The 21,105-nt window shown below is 48.5% G+C and overlaps 1 protein-coding gene across 1 annotated transcript in view; it reads right to left on the bottom strand.

The window, feature by feature from the left end:
• KIRREL3 (kirre like nephrin family adhesion molecule 3) overlaps positions 1 to 21,105 on the bottom strand; it is a 709,139-nt gene that overhangs the window by 17,364 nt on the left and 670,670 nt on the right. The window contains exons 14-15 of the mRNA XM_054005253.1: positions 20,753 to 20,860; positions 10,616 to 10,725 (exon numbers count right to left, since the gene is read on the bottom strand). Of these exons, the coding sequence (XP_053861228.1) occupies positions 10,616 to 10,725; positions 20,753 to 20,860 (218 nt within the window). The remainder of the gene's footprint in view (positions 1 to 10,615; positions 10,726 to 20,752; positions 20,861 to 21,105) is intronic.

A 21,105-nucleotide genomic window follows, 5' to 3' on the forward strand; every position in this document is an offset into this window, starting at 1 on the left:
AGTGAGAGAGGCTGCAATGTGAGTAGTGCCCCCTTCCATCACTCACTCAAAGGGCAGGAGAGCTGATCCCACAACCCGGCCATACGGAGGCCCAACAGTGGTGAGTGAGACCCTGTTATAGCCCTGTATGTAACAGAGGCACAGAGCATGCTCATCTCAGGAACTTTTCAAGGGAGGCAGAGCTCCCATTCTAGTGGGGCTGCCCCAGGATGAATTCTTGCTGAGTCAGCTAGAATCCATCTGGGGGTCTTTGTCTGGAGGCAGGCAGTTCCTGAGACTATCAGCAGTGACTTGAAAGCCACCACCCTGCTTCCTGTCTATTCATCTGACATATCATTACCATTGTATCCGCGCACCTCACAATACCTCTCTGGGGCAAGGCCATGCGATGCTGTGTAGAATCATAGAATATCAGGGTTGGAAGGGACCTCTGGAGGTCATCTAGTCCAATCCCCGGACAGATTTTTGCCCCAGATCCCTAAATGGCCCCCTCAAGGGTTGAGCTCACAACCCTGGGTTTAGCAGGCTAATGCTCAAACCACTGAGCTATCCCTCCCCCCAAGATCAGGCACATAGCATGGGCTAGAACAGGAAGTTGAATCCAGGCTCCCATGGTAGTGCCTTAACCACTGGGCCTTCCTGCCTCTTTCCGGGCTAGCTATAGGCTGCCTGCCTGAGCCGTGTGCAATCTAATCCTTTGCATGCTGAAGGATTCACTCATTTAATGCTGCAAAATGAAGCAGTTTTCATCTGGGGTGTTGAATTCAACCGACCGGATATTAAATTCTTTGGCTTCATTATTGAAGACAATATGTTTTTAAAAGAGTTCTCCCTGCAGATTGCCATGTCAGGTCCCTAGCCGATAGGAAGTGATGAATTCATCCAGATTGGCACATTCAAAGTTACACACCTGCCGAGACCTGAGATGTATTTTTTTTTCCTGGAATTTAATTATAATGTTTCCTGCTTGTAGTATAATTGGATGACACTTCTTGGTGGCTTTAAACTTGTGCAGGTCAAAACCTAACAGAGCGGCTGGATGTTGGTTAATAGATTCCAAGGGCTGCAGCTTTGTCTGGTTCCCTGATGAAGGCTCACTTTGGGACTGGCAGCGGTAAAAACAAACAAAAAACCAAAAACCCCAGTGGAGATTTTCAAAGCCGGCTAGAGATTTATCTGGACAGTTGGGTGGATAACAAGGATATTCAAAGTTAGAGTGGTAAATAATAAAACCAAGCCTTAGACAGGATATAAAAACCCTATTTCCACGTTGAACCAGCCCCTAACTCCTAAGGTTTGGGGAGAGGGGGGTTTATCCCACATCTTCTTACTAGATGGATCATGGGGCTGATCCTGGCGTTTCTTATGTTGAATGCAGGAACACGAGAACAACATCCAGATGGGATAAATTAAGTCCTGCAATAAGCTGATTTTTTTTTTTTTTTTTTTAAGGTGAGCACTTTTCTTCCATCGTGGAACCAGGGAACAAAGTTCTTTCTATAAATAATTAAATATGCCTTTGGCCAGAGAGAGAGAGAGCGCCAGACTGGCACTATAGCCCAGGGGATAGGACTCTCACCTGGCACGTGGGCAGCCCAAGCTATTTAATCTATACAAGGTGGAATCTCTTCAACAGGGAGGCTAATCTCGGAATTCCCAAGCCTGTGGTCGGGGTGCTGTCTTTAGAGATCACAAATGAGTTCAAATCCCTCCTCTAAATCTGGCAGAGAGGGGCTGTGAACCTGGGTCTCCCACAGCTTGGGTTAGTGCTCTGATCACTTGGCTAAAGGGGGCTTCCAACTCCTTATTTTTTTGGTAGAAAGGGTTAGGCCCCTAATCCCAGGAAAAAGTCCATGGCTGAAAATCCCAAGTGGAGATAGGCGAGGGATATGGCCTAAGCCCCTCTGAGGCTACTGGCAGCTCCTCACTCAGTGTGCTGGCTTTTGTGGATCTCATTCTTACGTGCTTAAGTCTCCCCGGGCATCGTACAGGGAGCCTGGGTGCCTGACTTGTGGCTGTGCACCTAACTGGGTGCCATTCTGAGCCTACGTCATCTTGTGGATCTATCTCTATGTATTAGTTTCCACAGAACCATAGGGTTAGAAGGGCCCGCCAGGCCATCTAGTCTAACTCCCTGTCAAGCTGCAGGATTTGTTGTGTCTAAACATCAAAAGCAGATGGCTATCCAGCCTCCTTTTGAAAACTTCCAGTGAAGGAGCTTCCATGACCTTCCTAGGCAGTCTGTTCCATTGGCAGACTGTTCTTTCAGTTGGGAAGTTTTTCCTGAGATTTAATCTAAAGCTGCTCTGCTGTAGTTTGAACCCATTGCTGTTTGTCCTGCCCTCTGTGGCAAGAGAGAACAACTTTCTCCATCTTTTGATGACAGCCTTTCAAGTATCTGAAAACTGCTATCTAAGCTCCACTTTTCCAAATTAACCATACCCAGTTTCTTCAGCCTTTGCTCATATGGCTTGTATTCCATCCCTTTGTTCATCTTTGGTGCTCACCTCTGGATCCTCTCCAGTTTCTCTACATCCTTTTTATACATTGGTGACCAAAATTGGACACGGTACTTCAGCTGAGGCCTAACCAGTGCCGAGTAGAGTGATACTATCACCTCCTGTGACTTGCATGCTATGCCTCTGTTAATGCAATCTAAAATTGGATTTGCTTTTTTTTGCCACAGTATCGCATTGCTGACTCATGTTGAGGTTGTGATCCACAACTCCCAGATCCTTCTCAGCCAGTTATCCCCCAAGCTGTATTTCTTCTGCATTTGTTTTTTCTTCCCTAAGTGTAGCACCTTACATTGGTCTTTGCTGAATTTCATTTTGTTTTCTCTAGCCCAGTTCTCCCTTTGAATTTTAGCTCTATCTTCCAAGTATTGGCAACCCCCTCCTCCCAGCTTTGTGTCATCTGCAAATCTGATTAGGACCAGCAGCTTTCTTGGTAACAGAAGGGACAATCTTTAACAGGGCAGAATGGCCAGTATCCAAGGTGTGCCAAACATTGATGAGGTCCTTTACAGGTCTGAGGCATCACGTGAACAGGACTGGCTCTTGCCCTGTAAAGCAAAGCTGGTGAGGCTGAGTCACTTTGTCACGGAGAGGACACGTTCTCAGTGCCAGAGGTGGGAACAGAACTAAGGTCTCTTGCCTCTATGCACTAGATTATGCTGCTCCCTGTATTAGAGCTGGAAGAGATCTGCTAGGTAATTCAGTCTATCCCCCTAACCCAATGCATGATGACTGACTCCAGTACACAGTCCAGTGCTTTGTCCAGTCTGGATTTAAAATGTTGATGAGTCTGCACCTCTTCCCTTGAAAGACAATTCCATAGCCTGATACATTTCACCATCTGGAAACGTTTCCCGATACTTCAGTGTCAATTTGCCCTTTCTGATTTCATCCCTTTCCCCCTAGTTCTACATCTGTAGCCACCCTAACAAATCCCTCTGGTCTCAGTGGTCTGCCAGCCTCCCTGCTGTGATGTCCCAATGTACGTTGCCTCTTAAGTCCATGCTCCCCTATGCTGTGTGGCCCTTCTCTAAACACCCTCTGAGCATTCACACTTCTCAATGCTCTCTGGTCGTGGACATCATATTCCCCATGAGCTCTCTCAGAGCAATGTACGGGGCGATCATCATCCCCCAAACTTATGACCCAAAGCCTCTAAAGTTCTGCCCAGAATTGCACTGACCTTTTCTCCTACCATCTCTCACTGCAAACTCCTTTCTGCTGTCACCCCAAGGTCTTGCTTGTTCTTCCTGCTTCCAAAATCTCACCCTCTCATGGAGTCCCTAGAGCCCAAATTATCTCTCCCCACCTCAAGCTGAGTCTCATGGTATTTCCCACCCACATGCCTAACCTCTGTGTCCCTTTGAATTATCACTCTGCCTTCCCTGATGTTCACACCTCACAAGCTAATACCAGCTGTGAATTTCTTCAACATGCTGAGTACTCTCAATAGAGCTCATTAATGCAGATGTTAAATAAAACCACTCACTGCATCATCAACAACAGAGCGTCCCACTGGATGACATCTGCCCCCCTCCCCCACAACTCGATATAGTGCTGTTTATCATTAGCCTTTTTACTGGCCTTCAATCCACATGCCAGCCAGGGCGCACGTCCAAACCTGTCTGAATTACTTCTATGAGACTTCATGAGATGCTGTGTCAAATGCATCACTGCAAGCGTAGCCCCTCTGTCTGTTAAGTTGTAATTCTGTCAGCAAAGCAATCACGTTTGCCTGGTATGAGCTGCTCCTTATAGCGCCATGCTAAGGAGTTTGCCCTCTCTAAGAGTTTTCTCTTGCTACGGATTCCCTGGCTGGCTAGCAATTGCCAGGATTATGCCTTTTCCTTTGCCTGAAAGTTGGTATCATTTGTAATTCTCCAGCTGTCTGTGACCTCCACATCTCTCCCTTGGTGTTTCATAAACAATTACTCATGTGTCTATAAGTTCATTACCATCTTAGGCTATACATCATGCTGTCTGTCCGTCTAAGTTGCATCTGTGCATCTTGTCTAAGCCCTGCCTCTCCTGCATTGTTATATTATCCATTTTCCAGTATCCTCTACGATGTGCCAGGCCCCTGCAGGCAGAGAGCCCCCTTAAAGAAGACAGGTACCGTATGAAGGGTGGGGGAGAAGGACATATGAGCCAGAAAAACACTTTTAGTATCAGTAACGTTACACATGCCCAAGTGGTACAGGCGTGGGATCAGTACATGCACTAAGAGGCTGATTACTTCTCCGTTACCCCACTTTTTCTTTTTCATTGTTCTTGTCAAAGACAGATTTATTTATTTTTAAGTCTGGAGTTCAGGACCTTATTGATTTTTAGAGGCATAACTGATTTCATCCATTGCCTCATTTACCAAAGTGCCTCCTCTCTAATATGCCTTTTACCTTGATAGACGTGTAAAAGCTATTTTAGTGTCCTTGCCGTGTTTGACTTGCTCCTACTGGTTTGGATGGGGGCATGGTCTCGCTTTTCCCTGCACAGCCTTATGGGCCGGATTTTCAAAGGAGCTCAGCACGGTGCGTGGATGCTGACTCAGCCCTTTTGACAATCTGGTCCTTAATTTGGTGTCTTAATGGGACCTGAGCTCTACTGAAGATTGGCATCCAGTTGCAGGTGCTGAACATCTGAAAAATCAGACCCCACGTTAGCCCTTTTCCACGTCGGGGAGGTTCTTTTACCCTTAGATTTTGAGCCAGTGATTCCCTCCTAAAACTGATCACGGCAACTTTGTCTAAGCATCTAAATAGAATGGAGGCTTATGGGAACCTTTCTGGGTGAGAAATCAGAGTTGGTGTCTCCTGTCCTACATTGTCTCAAGATTTTCCCTAGAGGTCTCTATAGCCACACAACTCTCTATGATTTTTTTTTTTTTTCATGATGGCCCCTTTCTCCCCTCTGCCACCCACAACTGCCTCACGAGGTGTGAGCACAGTGGTTGGTTTCCCTCTTATTTCCCACCTCATTGCAGCTTGCATCCCTACCAATGGGATGTCATGGCTGGTCCTTAGCAAGGATGAATCTGATCTGTCATTCCACTGACAAACTTGGAGTCTCTTGCTAGGAACCTCTTTAGCAGCTGGAGAGTGGCCGTGAAATAGCCTGAGCATGGAGCTGCTGCCTGCTGTTGGAAAGCACAGGGTGTCAGGGGAATCCTGGGGGGTGAAGTAGAGGCTCTAACTCTGCCACAATAGGAGTGGAGCGAGTAAAGGAGGATAAGGAAACATTTGCTAACAGCAAGAGGCTGGGGAATAGTCTCCCCAAGGGACAAAGCATCAGAAAATGGCCTGCTATAAACAATGCTGGACAAACAGGGAGGAATATACAGCAGAGGAGAGACTGTACTTTGCACTGTCCAGAGGTGAAGGGTGTGGCCTTAACTCTGTATCTGCTCCCTCTGTCTGAGTCTTGGGGCTGTAGCATGGTCTAGTAACTGGACAGGGACTTGGGGAAACCTCGATTCAACGCCTGGCTCTCTGTGACCTGGAGTAAATCACCTCTTCTCTTTCCCCTCCTCCCGCCTCGTCTAGTTAGCTTGAGCTCTTTGGCGCAGGAACGGTCCCTTACAATGTACACTGCCCAAAGCTCAGCTGAGGCCTACTAGCAATAATAGCTACTGAAACAGTTAGCTCTGCGCAGCTGTGGGAGAGTCAGCAATCTTGTTATGCTTTATGCAGTCTTCGCTGATTTAACAGGCAGCATGTACCCAGCGAGGGTTTCAGAGCCCACAATGGATTTGAGACTCTGGTCATTTTTCTTAACTACCAATCTCCTAGCACTGTTATAGCATTTCCCATACACAGGCCTTAAAATGTTTTATAAAGGAGGGTCCATATCATATAGAGTTCTAGATTGTTAAGGCCAGAAGGGACTGTTAAATCCTGTAGCCTGGCCTCCTGTGTAGCACAGGCCATTACGTTTCACCTGGATACTTCTTTATTAAGCCCAATAACTTGTCTTTGACTAAAGCATCACCCAGAAAGGCCCCCAGTGTTGATTTGAAAACTTCAAGAGCTGGAGAAACTGTTCCAAATGGTTAATCACCCTCACGTAAAAGCTTGTGCCTTCTTTCTCATTTAAACTTGTCTGGCTTTAACTTCCAGCCATTAGTTCTTGTTTTACCTTTCTCCACTAGATTAAAGAACACTTTAGTACCTGGTATGTTCTCCTAATGAAGGAGCAGAAATCCTGTAATAAGAATGGCCATAGTGGGTCAGACCAATGGGCCATCAACCCAGGATCCTGTCTTCCGACAGTGGCTGGTGCCAGATGCTTCAGAGGGAATGAACAGAACAGGGCAATTATTGTGATCCGTCCCGTCTTCCAGTCCCAGCTCTGGCAGTCAGAGGTTTAGAGACACCCAGAACATGGGGTCCCATCCCTGACCATCTTGGCTAATAGCCATTGATGCATCTATCCTCCCTGAACGTATCTAATTCCTTTTTTTTTTTTTTTTTTTTTTTTTTTTTAATCCAGGTATAGTTTTGGCCTTCAACATTCCCTGGCAGTGAGTTCCACAGGTTGACTCTGCTGTGTGAAGACATAATCAAGCTGCCTCTGTCTTGCTAATAAACTCACAAATTGAGCTCTTTAACTCTCTCCTGTAAGGCATTTTTTTTTTTCCACGTCTTAATTTTTGTGGCTCTATTCTGCACCCTCTCCAATTTTTCAACATCTTTTTTTAAAAACGTGGGACACCAGACCTGGTCATGGTATTCCCGCCTGGGTCTCATTAATGCCGTATAGAGAGGTAAAATCCCTGCCCTGTTTATATGCCCAAGGCCCGCATTAGCCCTTTTTGCCACAGCATTGCCCTGGGAGTTCATGTTCACTTGTATGACCCCCTAAAACCTTTTTTCAGAATCACTTTTTCCAGGATATAGTCTCCCATTCCTTGATCCTAGCTGGGTGACCTTGTATTGGGCTGTATGAAAACTAGGGTGACCAGATGTCCTGATTTTACAGGGACAGTCCCGATTTTTTTTCTTATATAGGCTCCTATTACCTCCTGTCCCGATTTTTCACATTTGCTGTCTGGTCACTCACCCTAATGAAAACACATTTTGTAGGAATGAACCTAGCTTAGAAAGCAATCTCTGACTGTCCCCCTCATTCTTTACCACTCTGCAATTCTCTGTGTAATCCATAATCTTATAAGCAGTGAATTTATATTTATATTTACCTCCAGAAAGGAGATAAAAATGTTGAAAAACATCGGGGACCAGCACCAATCTTTGTGGAATTCCACTAGAAACACCCTTTGTGATTCCCCAATAACAGCTACTTTTTTGACATCTAGTTCCTGATCCATTTAAAGTGGGCTTCACAGGGGTAACTGAATCATTCAGCGGGGATGTGCCTTTCCCCAGATCACATCAACAAAGCCCAGCACAGAACCCTGGCCTCCTGCCTCCCTGTCCCATGGTTGTGCCCTCAGAGGAAGCTGTTTCTCTTAGAATCATCCTCTTCGACTTCTAAAGTCCTTGGGGCAGTGCAGCTGTATCCTTTGCTGTTTGCATAGCTCCTGGCATTCCCAGGGCACTGCTAGAAATAAGTAAATACTGAATAATCTAACCAGAGATCAGACAGGAGAGCCCTGCAATCACATCTCACATTCCTATAGGCCCCCTTTAAGATCTGGGTCAGCTGCTCCACACCCGAATCTTCCAATGTAGCTTTTCTTTTCTATATTTGATCTTAGCTCGTCCCTCCTGTGCTTCTGTATGGGGGAAAGTGTGTTAGCACCTTGGAGAATTACGGCCTAAACATAAAATTCCCCATTCAGTTAGCGGCCATTCTAGCAGAGTGTCAGAATAATGAGCAGTAGCCGATCTCTGCACTCTTCCAGCTTTCAGACTGATTTTAAGGCTTCCTAGCCATATATATCTATGTACAGTCTAAAATCGATTCTGCCCATCCCACAAAACTCTGTCTCAATCTGGTGCTTCCACTGATAATTCAGAGAGCAGCCTTCTGTGCAGGGAGAGTGAATGCACAGTGACAAGCCCTGGCTGGGAATTTAAAGCGGTATGGGTGGTGGGGGAATATCCCACCTCACCAAACCACTGTGCAAACATCCAACAAACTGTCTGTTTGCATTTCCCTTTATCTTCTGCTCTAGTTGTGGGTCAGTTTTCTTTCCCTATTTGTTTTGCTTCTTAGTCATTTACAACATGATGCTAACAAGACCGAGCTGCTCTTGGACACGGAGAACAGCAGAGGCATGAAGGAGCTCATCCTACCCATGCAAGGTTGAGCCCAGGAAATTCATCTAAGAGGCTCCCCTGGGTTCTTCCATTGGCAGTGGGGTTTACCCATCCTGCAGGAGAAACCTTGGATCAGGCCCATGAATGCCCAGTGTCTCCTGTGACTGCAGCAGCTCAGGTTCACACTTGCCACCCCCTCATCCGATTCAGCTCCCTGCCTGTGGCTGCCTCTCTCCCAACTTTTTCATAGGGCGGGTGGGTTCCCCACTGTGGATGATGCAGCTGAAGAAAATGTAGCACAGACTCAAGCTAGGATAACTTCCCCAACAATCCCCATGGAGCATGATGTATGTATCCCTAGACTGCTTCCTCAACCACATAGATCTCCAACTCTGGGCAAATGGAGTGGAGGTGGCTGCAGCCCCAAACCCTACCATCCCCCATTTCTGCACAAGCAGGGGAAGATCTGTGGATGGCGGTTTCCCCTCCACACACTGGCTATTGGCCCCCAGTTATAAAGACCTTTAATAGCAATAATTCTCCCTAATCAGGTGCCGATTGCTGTGCAGTCACCATGGCTTATGGAATCTTGATTTGAGGGGGTTGAACTAGCAGACCCAGCAAGTCCCTGGGACACAGACTGCACAGACCATGCTAGTGCAAGTTTATGCCATGCCATTCTAGTCACTACACTCCAGCCATGAGCCACGTGGGGGAGGAAAGGGAGAGTTGTGTCTCTGTAACCACCCCTACACTGGGCCTATGCCGAGACTGGCAAGTCTGCTGCAGACCCCTTTTTTCCCCTCAGCTAGACTAAGTTGCCCATTCCCACCAGCTCATTTCACAAAGCTCCCCAACAGCCTTCTGTTGGTAAGGACGTTCCATCACAAATGACTCTGGCTAGTTTTGAACCCACAATTTAGGGTACGTCTATACTGCAAAAAACACCTCCCGTGGCAGGGAGACTCAGAGCACAGATCTACCAGCTCAGGCTTGTGCTAGGCTGCTAAAAATAGCCATTCCTGCTTGGAGTGGAGCTCAGGCTCTGAAACCCAATGCTAGCTGGATTTTTGTTGCAGGTTAGACATACCCTTAGAGGTCAGAGCCCGCCCTCAGTCTGAGCCACTCAGTCCACTGTATTAACCCCCATTGGTAACAGGCCAGGGTCTCCTGGAGGTCTTTATTGACCCAGAGGTCCCAAATTCACATGTCCCCAGAAAGACAGCACCTCCAGCTGCCCAGGGCTGTCTAGCATCGTGGTGGGGCATTGGCTCGCTACTGTCTGAGAGGAGTGCGCCTCCACCTGACTCACCCATGCCACTTCATGCAGTTCTCCTAACTCTCCCAGGAACACTGATGCCTCAGCTAGTGCCACCTAAGAGGTGAGCGCCCGAGGCTCCTGCAGCTGCCGGTAATGACCTGGACAAGTGGCATGCTGGGAGGGCAGGACACTACCAAAATTAACAACCTCTACCTGCAAATGACTACATGCAAATACGCTTCTTGTGCACATATAAATCTCCAAGGCTTCTTTTCAGCCTAGCACAGTTGTTCCCCACTAATTAGTTGATTATTATATATTGTTCAACCTACTGTGCCTCCATTTGCAGTTTGCAGCAATTTCCGTATTGAGGTGGCAAACTTTCCTTGCAATTAGCCCTGTGGGCTGCTGAGCTATGCTAATAAACCTCTCCCGGCTCTTCCTCTTCATTAGCAAAGTTGCACGCGAGGAGTTTTTATGGCAGTGAAACTTACAAGTCGTCGTGACAGGTGCGAGGTTTTGGCAGAGCAGCCATTGCCTTCGGCAGGCGTTAGTGCACCGACCTATAAGTGCCTGCCCTCATTATTGTCAAAGGTTACACGGAGTGACACAGAAATCCTTACCAGGAGCTGCTTGATAGTCGGGTGTTCTTCCGTCTCTCTGCCTGAGGCAGGCTCCTTATGTACAATCTCTACGCGGATATCGTTCTTGGCCGAAACCACGCCTTTCAGATCTGAGCAAAGAGAGAGCGAAGATGTTACTTGCATGCTGTCATGACAGCCGAGCAAACTCCCTCCCGACATATGTGATTATCAATAACAACTGTCAACATAAATAGATCCTATAGGAAAGAAATTGACTATCTCAGTGACATGTTCTTTGTTTGCCATTTGCAACTGGCGAACTGCAACCTGTTTTGCAAACATTAATTGAACTTTGCAACGTTTGACAAGGTACTTAAATAATATGTAGAGGTTGATTAGTACACCACTGAAATGCAGCCACCTCTGAGGTGGAGCATAGCAGTTATTTAACAGTGCAAAGCACAGCTTCTTGATGACAGGAAGTGAGGAATTATAGTGTGTCCAGTTGAATATAATCCTTTAGATCAAGTATTGGAGGCCTGTAGCCTAGAATTAGAAGTTCAGTCTCTGTTCATGAGCGAGGGTGAGGGATTATCATGGTACCAGCTTTGAAATGATGGAAGGTTCATAATGGTGATTCTAAAAGGGTTAGAGCATCTGGGAGCTAGGCAGTCTGTGTGTGCATCCATGTTGACCTGAAGGATCAAAATGTGACTTCTACAATACCAGCAAGACGCAGAATGCAAATGGGCCACTGAAGCTTTCCAAAAAGAACAGGAGTACTTGTGGCACCTGAGAGACTAACAAATGTATTTGAGCATAAGCTTTGTGGGCTAAAACCCACTTCACTTTTAGCCCAAGAAAGCTTATGCTCGAATAAATTTGTTAGTCTCTAAGGCTAGGTCTACACTACCCGCCTGAATCGGCGGGTAGAAATCGACCTCTCGGGGATCGATTTATCACGTCCCGTCGGGACGCGACAATCGATCCCCGAATCGACGCTCTTACTCCACCAGCGGAGGTGGGAGTAAGCGCCGTCGACAGGAAGCCGCGGAGGTCGATTTTGCCACCGTCCTCACAGCGGGGTAAGTCGGCTGCGATACGTCGAATTCAGCTACGCTATTCACGTAGCTGAATTTGCGTATCTTAAATCGACTCCCCCCTGTAGTGTAGATGTACCCGATGCCACAAGTACTCCTGTTCTTTCTGCGGATACAGACTAACATGGCTACCACTCTGAAACCTGAAGCTTTCCCGTGTGTGATGCTGGCGGAATGTGGGCACGGAGATAAAGTAATCTCTAGGGGTTACAAAAGGACAAGCCTCAGTTTTTACTTTCTCTGGTAGCACATTTTCACCCAAACCTCTGGCACCTATAGCACTGGACTGGGAGTAGAACTGGGCAGGAGTTTTTCAATGGAAAATGCTGATGTGTCAAAATCACTACATGTTGCTGTGCAGAAATTTCTGGTCAAAGCCAGTGAAAGCGAAGAAGCAAGAGACTGCAAATGGCCAATAGCTGAATGGTTACGCACCCCACTCCCCCCATCCATCCACACACCCCGATTTCAGAAGCTCTAATTATGTTCCAATCCAGAACAAAAGCAAATTCCCAAACCCCAGTGTTTTGCAAACCAGAATTCTTGTTTCCTAGCCGGCCCGAACTGAGAGTTCAAATAGACATTTTCATGCTACTTCTGGCACATCCTCCTTTCGCTTGGGTTGAGAAAAGCCTTCCCCATGTTCTTCAGGTCCTGGATGATACTAGAGCATGGAGAGGCCTTTGCAACAAGGGGCTAAGTAATGAACAAAGAGTTAGCCACTGTTTTGGGAACCCCAACTGAGGCATGTGCAATTGCCCTACAGCCCCACATGCATTAGTACAGCATTAGGAAGGGAAATGGGATTTAGAGGCAAGGTTGTTTCGGGAACAACTACTTCCTTTTGGTTTCCCAAAGGACGGCAGTAGCTCTTTGAAGAAGCTGTTTTGAAAAATAAAACCAAAGCCCCAAACAGCAGGCCTTAAAGAGAAGAAAGCTGAGGCTGAGATGGCAAGCAGCGATGGACATGAATCTAAACAGCCCTAAACTTTGAAGTTTGGCTCCAGACTGAGAGCTGGATCTGCATAACAGACTGGCTCTTGTCTCTCCAATGGGTTGAACCAAACCCCTAGGTTCTACCACCACCTAACCTTTGACCCCCTTCAGATCTGCACCCAAACGTGCTCAGGCCTCCTCTAACAATGATACACTTAGAACCAACTAGATTTTGAAGGTGTTCCAAAGAGATCCATTTAGTTAAATGTCCTATGCCACTGAGCTGAGCAGCAGCTGAGACCCACTTGATGCAGGGCACTCAACGGTTCGTAGAATTTTTTGGCCACTACTGAACTGGGCTGGATTTGAACCTATTATAGCTGAAAGGCTCCTTAGCTTATCATCTCCTCCTCTGAGTCACTCCATCACTCTCATTCTATACTTTCCTGTAACCCTCGCCTGATAACGTATTCCTCTAAATCCAAATCTCGCCCTCTACCCCCGCCTCAGGCTGGCACGCAGGTAAGCCCCTGAAAGCAGCAGCATGGAACGTTCCAAGTCTTGAGATGCTAGAAGAATGATTTCGCTCTGTTTTTTCTGTCGTGGTTTCTTGTAGCTTCCTTTTTGCTGTCCTAGAGTAAGAATAACGTTCCTCGGGCCGAGGCCACCGCATTTAATCACACGGAAAAGCCAATTATTACCGTGTAGAGCCGTTTCTCAGGGGGTTACCCTTAAATAACTTGTGGACTGGTCTTGTCATAAAAGAAACAATAACAGAGGTGTATTAAACTAGTTTAAAAGAATCGCCCCCCCGGGTAACTCTCTGCTTCCTGTATCTGTAATTTGTTTGTGATGTGCTTTGCTGCTTCTGCGTAAAGCAGGGACAGGAATTGCCTGCCCTAATCCCCGCTGTACAGGCCATAGCTGCGTCAGGCTTTTCCTGCTCTCTTGAGAAGAAATAGGGTCCGACTAGCAGATTTCAAGAGCACCTCAGCTCCGCGATGGAGAAACTCTGACTTTGTTACTGGGTCACCTAGCGCCTTCCGTGAGAAGCAGCACAGGATTGTTTGCTGCAGCTCACACTACTATTGTTTTAAATGATTCAACCAAGAATCCCTTCATTAGCCTCCTGGAGAGACTAATCTACCATTTTCGTCCTGGTCTACACTAAAAAGTGAGGTTGGTGCAGCTACGTCACTCGGGTCTGAAAAAATCAATGGGAGAATTCTTCCGTCAACCTAGCTACTACCTCTTTGGGCGGTGAGGTATCTATGCCAACAGGAAATCCCCTCCCGTCCCTGTAGTGAGGGTCTACACCAGAGGTGGGCAAACTACGGCCTGTGGGCCACATCCGGCCTGCCGGACTGTCCTGCCCAGCCCTTGAGCTCCTGGCCGAAGATGCTAGCCCCCAGCCCCTCCCCTGCTGTCTCCCCTCGCCATGCCGCCAGCGTTCTGGGCAGCGGGGTTGCGAGCTCCTGCTGGGCAGCGCAGCAACGTGGCTGGCTCTGGCCGGGCAGTACGGCTGCCAGTCCTGCTGATCTGAGTGGCATGGTAAGGGGGCAGGGAGCGGGGGGGTTGCATAAGGGGCAGGGGGTCCCGGGCAGCAGTCAGTGGACAGGGAACAGTTGAATGGGGCGGAGGTTTGGGGGTGTGGGGCTGTCAGGGGACAGGGAACAGGGTGGTTGGATAGGTGTGGGAGTCATGGAGGGCCTGTCAGGGTGTGTGGGGGGGTGGATAGGGGTTAGAGCAGTCAGGGGACAGGGAGCAGGGGGGGTTGGGTAGTGTCCCGGAGGGGGGCGGTTAGGGGACAAGGAGCAGGGGGGGTTGGATGGGTCAGAGAGTCTGAGGGGGGCAGTCAGGGGGCGGGAAGTGGGAGGGCGTGGATAGAGGGTGGGGGCCAGGCTGTTTTGGGAGGCACAGCCTTCCCTACCCGGCCCTCCATACAGTTTCAGAATCCTGATGTGGCCCTCAGGCCAAAAAGTTTGCCGAACCCTGGTCTACACCGAAGTGCTACAGAGGTGCCACTGTATCATTTCAACTGTAGACAAGCCCTTATTGTTAGGGAATTACTGCTGCTATTCAGCCCAAATCTGTCTGTCTAGCCAATGGGATCTTTGCTAATTTCATCCCATTATCCAAAATTATAACTAAGGCTCCGTGTTTGTCCCGGAGGTCACGGAAGTTACAGATTCAGTCCTCTAGAGGCAAATGCCCTCAACTGGACATCTGCAAAGTGCATGCAAGATTTGGTGAAATGACTATCACTCCCTTACAGAGCAGATCTGCTCTGTAAAAATGACATGCTAAGAAGAGGGAGATTCCATATTTAGTGTCTCTCATTGACTCCAGTTTAACTGTATCCAGCTTACATGATTAATTGTTGCCAGCCCTATAAACTACCTCTGGGATCTGAGAGTCAAGCTGGGTTGTTTTGTTTTATCACCAATACTAAAAGTTCTACAGGCCAACTCCTTCCCTCAGCGACACCCATGAAACACTAGAGCCTTCAAATTAAGTCACCTGTGGGACCCCCATTGCCTGCAGGTGTAACTGATTGGAACTTGGTAAACCATTCTGTTGCTAATGCACAAAAAGAAACAGATTCCTAGTGACCTGTCCCAGAGCTGAGCTTGCTCTGCTGGGCTAACAGCAGCACAAAACAATAAAATGTACCTATGTCACTAAAGGCAGCAGCTCTGATGCTGAATACAAGCCGAGCAGCTCTGTTGAGTAGGAAGGTGCCATTTTTGCACACTAGAATCCCTTTGTTCCAATGCCCCTCCCCCAGAGAAGCTCTATTCTGGGGCTCCAAGCACAGTTTTAGGGGATATATGCTGGACCACCTTTGCCAGGGCTTAGCAGCCACTATCAGGGACAGGTTATCCAGTGCCCTGCACCCAGGAGCTCCCATCATGATACACTGGGCCACATTTTCTGAAAACGTGCACCCAAGTCTTTTAAAAACCTGCCCATTTATAACGGGAGCTAGGGATCTTTTGAAAATCTGGTCCCGTACGCGCAGCTGTTTCACAGCCAATTCTGGCTCTAAACCACCCCTCTGTGCCATTTTGTCTATGAGGCAAGCCAGCCTAGTCAACCATCAGCCACATCACTGCTACCCCAAGCATGGCCACGAAGCACAAAGGTTACACGCAGCCCTTCCTCTGGCATTCTGAGCCGGGCGTTTCATTAGCACCACTGCCTCCCGCCAAGGCCGGCTCCAGCCACCAGCCGACCAAGCATGTGCTTGGGGCAGCACCTGGGGGGGGGGAAGAGGGCGGCGCAGCACTCAAGTTTTTATTTATTGGTTCGTTGGGGCCGCGCTGGAGGGGTTTTTTTTGTTTCCGCACACAGTGCTCAGGGGGGCGGCATGGCGCTCGGAGGGGGGCGGGGCTTTGGGCGGCACAGCGCTCGGGGTGGCTTGGCGCAGCGCTGGGGGGCAGGGGCTGGCACGGCGCTCAGAGGGGGAGGCGGGGGCTTCGGGTGGCACGGCACTTAGAGGGGGTGGAGCTTCGGGCAGCGTGGTGCTTGGCAGCATGGGGAGGGGTTCGGCTGCGCGGTGCTCGCGGGGGGAGGGAGGGGGGCGGCACTCTTCTTTTTTTGCCTGAAGTGGCAAAAAAGTTAGAGCCGGCCCTGCTCCCACACACATTGTTTATCAAGTGCCAGCCCAACTAAGTGGCTGTGCAGCAGCGTCCCTGTGACAGCATCTGCTGCCTGAGCAGGCTTTAACCCCTCAAAGCTGTTTAAACAAACTGGAGAGAGCTCCCTTCTGTCTGAGTGGGGAACAGAACTGTTGGAGCAGGTTCCCAGATGGAAGGCAGGCTGTGTGACAGATGGCTGCACAGGAACAAATGCCCTGCACTGAGCTTGGGCGTTTGATCTGTTTTCCTCATTTATTTATTGATTTTGGACCATGATCTGAACCTCTTTTGGCTTCGGCCCGTTAAAACTGAAGTTATTGAAAGGAAATCTCGCTTTTTGGCTAACGTCAATTACATCTCTGATGTGCCTCCACCAGAGGACTCTCGCCTAGCTTTGTAGGGGGACAGGCTCTGTGATCTAACTGGCATGCACCAAGCTTAAAACCAAGGTGCACCGGAGTCCCAGTTAAGAGTATGCGAGGCCCAGGTTGGACGCCAATCCTGCCTAGATGTTTGCCTGGAGTTGAGCAAAGTATCTATTGACACATGGCCCCAATCACTGTATTACCTGCATGCCTCTAACATTAATGGCTTTATCCTCCACACCCCTGTGAGATGGAGAAGTATTATCACCCTCATTTTACAGATGGGGAAACTGAGGCACGGCCAGATGAAGTGATTTGCCCCAGGTCACACGGAGAGTTCATCCTAAAATGCATGTGTTAGCCTTGTATGTGAAGTTCTGAATTCCCGCCATATAATGTAATTAGACCACGTTTAAGAAGACAGCCTAGCCTAGGTAAAGGTGATAAGAAGGGCTGTCCTAGACAAAGGACCATTACCATATTAGCCATAAACAAAGCTAGCAAGCAAAACTAGTGGGGTTTGCTTTGAGCCTGAACTCAAGCGCCAGAAAATTAACATGGCTCCTGCACCCCAGAGAGGCCCAGGAGACTGAACTCCCAGGAGGCCTCCCTGTCTTTGAAAACAAAGGCAATTCTTTGCGAGTATGAGAGACAGAGAGATGCCAGCTTCATCTTTTTATGAAGATAAGGGAAACCAGCACCTCATACTTCTGTGGACGGTCCTGACAGAGAGACAGCTATGCTGGACCAAAAGTAATTGGTGAGCGAAACCATCTTAAACAAAGTCTGTAGCTTCCTCCATTACGTTTTAGATGTGTTTTCACTTCTATTTGCTGGTAACCAGTTCTGCCATTATTTATTGTACTTGGTATCACTTAACCTATGTCCTGTTGTGCATAAACTTTAATCTAAACTAACCCAGGATTGTGTTTGAAATGAAGGAACTGTTAAGTCCCGTTAACGTGGCAAACTGCTGGGTATGGTCTCTTCAAGGCGCAAGCAAACCTTATTATTTCTTGGCGTGCTCCAGGAGGCGGGCTGGCCACTTCCACACAGGTGATTTTGGGTCACTCAGAACTGGAGGTGTGTTGGGGTCATCCTGCCAGGTGTGAGCAAAGCTAGTGGACTGCAGGGTGGGGCTGTTGTTTGGTAGGTAGGCAGCTGAGGTCCGAAGCACTGACCCACGGCTGCACAGCACAGACACAGGATTCAGCATGCTTGTCTGCTGGCTGGCTGTGACCAGAGCAGCGGAGCATTTAAGGCACTCAGGGTTACAGGCAGACAGTGACACAGCCCCACACTGCTCTGGACTGCACCCCAAAAGGCGACAGCCATACATTTCATGTGTAGCTTGCTTCATGCTCACTCGGTTTTTTCATGCCACTCATGGGGCCATGATCTGCTCTTGGTTACAGCCATGCAACACCACTGAAATCCATGGAAGCTTTGTATGTTCAGAACTGGGTCATTTCTTGAGGTGCCTAGTCTGAAGCACCCAAGTTTAAAATCACTCAAGCACAGCAGCAGTGCAACCCCGCCGCTGCCCCATTTTCCCATATCCTGCCAGGTACGGAGGTCAGAGCAACAGTTACCCTGCGTAGGCCAGATGTGCCATCAGTGACAACAGCTGTTATCCCCATTATACAGATAGGGCGCTGAGGCACAAAGAGACAAAGGCCCAGATCCTCAGAGGTGCCATTGAAACCAATGGGTGGAAGGTGCCTGAACACCTTTGAGGATGTGGGAAAAAGTGGAGATGTTCCTTTGCTGAAGGGCCTGTGGAATCTTTGAGAGCTAAGGCAGACCTACCACAGCACAGAGAGCCAGACAGCAGGCAAACTCTGAATTCTACTCCAAAGGTTTGAGAGAACAGGCAGCAGCATGCCAGTTGCTATTCCAACTGTTGTAGCCTTTGAATAACTGACACGTTCAATCCCTGGCATTGCTTCCCGCTCTAAGCCTTGACGCCTCCATTGCATATCCGATCTATCATCATCGCATTAATGTTAGAGTGTATGTCCCGAAAAGAACCCAGCACCATCTGGTTCCATCAAATAAGAAGAGTATAATGAGCCCCCCTCCTTGGGATGATACAGTGCGTGTGTGGCTATCTAAAAGCGACGGGGAAAAGCATGGCTGATTATGTCTGACCATTGACATGGTAACAACAATTTGGCCCATTTTCTGTCAGGCTGCTTGAATCACACAGCGTCGCTGAACAATTCCAGCGAAACTGAACTGGCTCGTCTCCGGTCCATCAGAACTAGTTACCAAAATGCAAGATGAATGACTGCCCAAGATTTAATTTGCTAATATCTGCAAGAGCCGCTAATGGGGTTTCTGAGAGTTCAAAACCAGACGTCATTATTGCTCTTAATAGTGCACATGTTGCTGCTGTACGAGGCCAGCCGTTTGTTACCCAAGTCCAGGAGGAATTGGGGCTCTTTGATTTCTTTGCAAACAATCAAAAAGGAAAACCAACTGCGTTTCGCTGGCAACTAAACAAAGAGCTCATGAACAGCTTTGGCTGTTTCTGTTGCAGAGTCCCTCTAGCTGGAAGCACTGTCAAGGATTGCTTGTTCTCTAACGCTGTTTTAGATGCTCAAAACAATCACGCGCCTTTCCCTGATGGTTTGATTCTTTTTCATGTAGCCAACAATCATGCTTTAATTTCTGTGTTTTTTTTAATGAGGCAACATGATCCTGAGCTGTTTACCCCTTCATTCCTTTACCTGCGCCTTTCATGTCATTTTAATGTAGAGTCCCACTGCAGCAAAGCACATAACACCCTAGGCCCTACATAAACACCAGAGACTGGAATTTCTTATTATGAACATGCATATTTTAGAATGATAAAGTGGACTAAAAAAAATAGAATCTGGAACACACTTTGCACCCGCTCCTAGTTCAGAAGCCGAAACTACTTCAGTATTTGTATCCTGCCTGCATGACATAACTTTACCATGAGGGAGTATCATCCAGTGGTTAGAGTAGGGTGCTGGGGCTCCTGGAATCCATTCCCAGCTGTGTCACTGATTCTTTGTAGGATGTTGAAAGGCACTCAGCTGCCCCGTGCCTCAGTTTCCCCCTCACTAAAGCAGAGGCAGTTTGTTGCTTAACAGATGACAGCCAGAGTGATTCTATCATTTAAATCAGCACCACGGAGATCAGAATTTGGCCCATCTGGTTTTTAAAGTGCATTCAAACCCTCTCCTGGAAGGTGCCTTGGAAGCGCAAAGTAGTGTGGAACATTCTGTAGCCACATGTGATAGACAGATTGCCTCGGTGTCAGGCTGGTGAATTCAAGATGGAATTCCTCTGTGAATTACCCTGTTCGCTTCTTACATACCCATTCGCCCAGTGTCGTCCTCTCTTCTCCGCCTGCCGGTAAGGCTCCCACAGCACAAGTGGGTATTGCAGTCTGCATTCCCTGCAGGGTAGACAAGCCTCAGGCCCCCAAGACTCCACCCGGCCAGTGGCCTGCAGACCCTCTGCTGGATGAAGCCACCATCAGTGTTGCTCTATGAACAGATTGGCCAGCCGTCAGGCTGCTGATGCATTGTGGGTCAGGTTGCCACCACCTCTGCACGACATCTCCCCGAGACAAGAGTTTAGCACAGTCTGTTAGCTCAGGGGGCTGGCTCTCGGATAGGCGACTTGTTGCTGCTACAGACTCAACCCAGAGCTGAGGGACCCAAAGAGTTTGTTACCATTGATTGTTTGTTTGGCTTGGCTGATCTCAGACAAGTTCTTAGCAGGCAGGTGTCCCCATCAGTCTACAAATATACACCTGGCAGAGCCATGCATTTGCATTCCCCTTTCATCCTGAGATCAAGGGAGGGACAGCACCTGGGAACCTCCCGCTGCCGTCCCCCGTGCTCTCATAGAAACATAGAAGATTCGGGTTGGAAGGGACCTCAGGAGGTCAATTAGTCCAACCCCCTGCTCAAAGCAGAACCAATCCCCAGACAGATTTTTGCCCCAAATCCCTAAATGCCCACCTCATTTCCAGCAGGCCAATGCTCAAACCACTGAGCTATCCTTCCCCTGTATACACAGGTGAGCTCGGTTTCCAGGACTCTCAGTCTGACCCCAGCGATTGTGTTTAAAATGAAAGAAAGGGAAGGCACTTACTTCTCTGCGAGCGTGCGCAGCAGAAGGCTACGATGGTGGCCATCAGCACCAGGAATGCCACGCCGGCCCCCACAGCGACGCCTATGATCACCGCCATCGGCACCGACTCTGCAAGAGGAACGAGGGAGCCAGTGAAGTGTCTGAGTACCACCTTCCCCTGCCCCGCTGCCTAACCCCCCGGCCGCCATAACCCCACTCCTGGCGAGTGTTGGGTCTGTGCACTGGCTTCTTAGCTCTCCTGCCCATCCCCGCCCAATAACTATGCTGGTCTTGGACCGGGTGGATGACGCATAGTGCAAGACAAATGAGCTTGACTGTAACTTGACTGTCCTCGGGAGGACACAGCGTGTCGG

Source organism: Malaclemys terrapin, chromosome 15 (assembly GCF_027887155.1).
Source record: "Malaclemys terrapin pileata isolate rMalTer1 chromosome 15, rMalTer1.hap1, whole genome shotgun sequence".
Lineage (NCBI taxonomy): Eukaryota > Metazoa > Chordata > Testudines > Emydidae > Malaclemys > Malaclemys terrapin.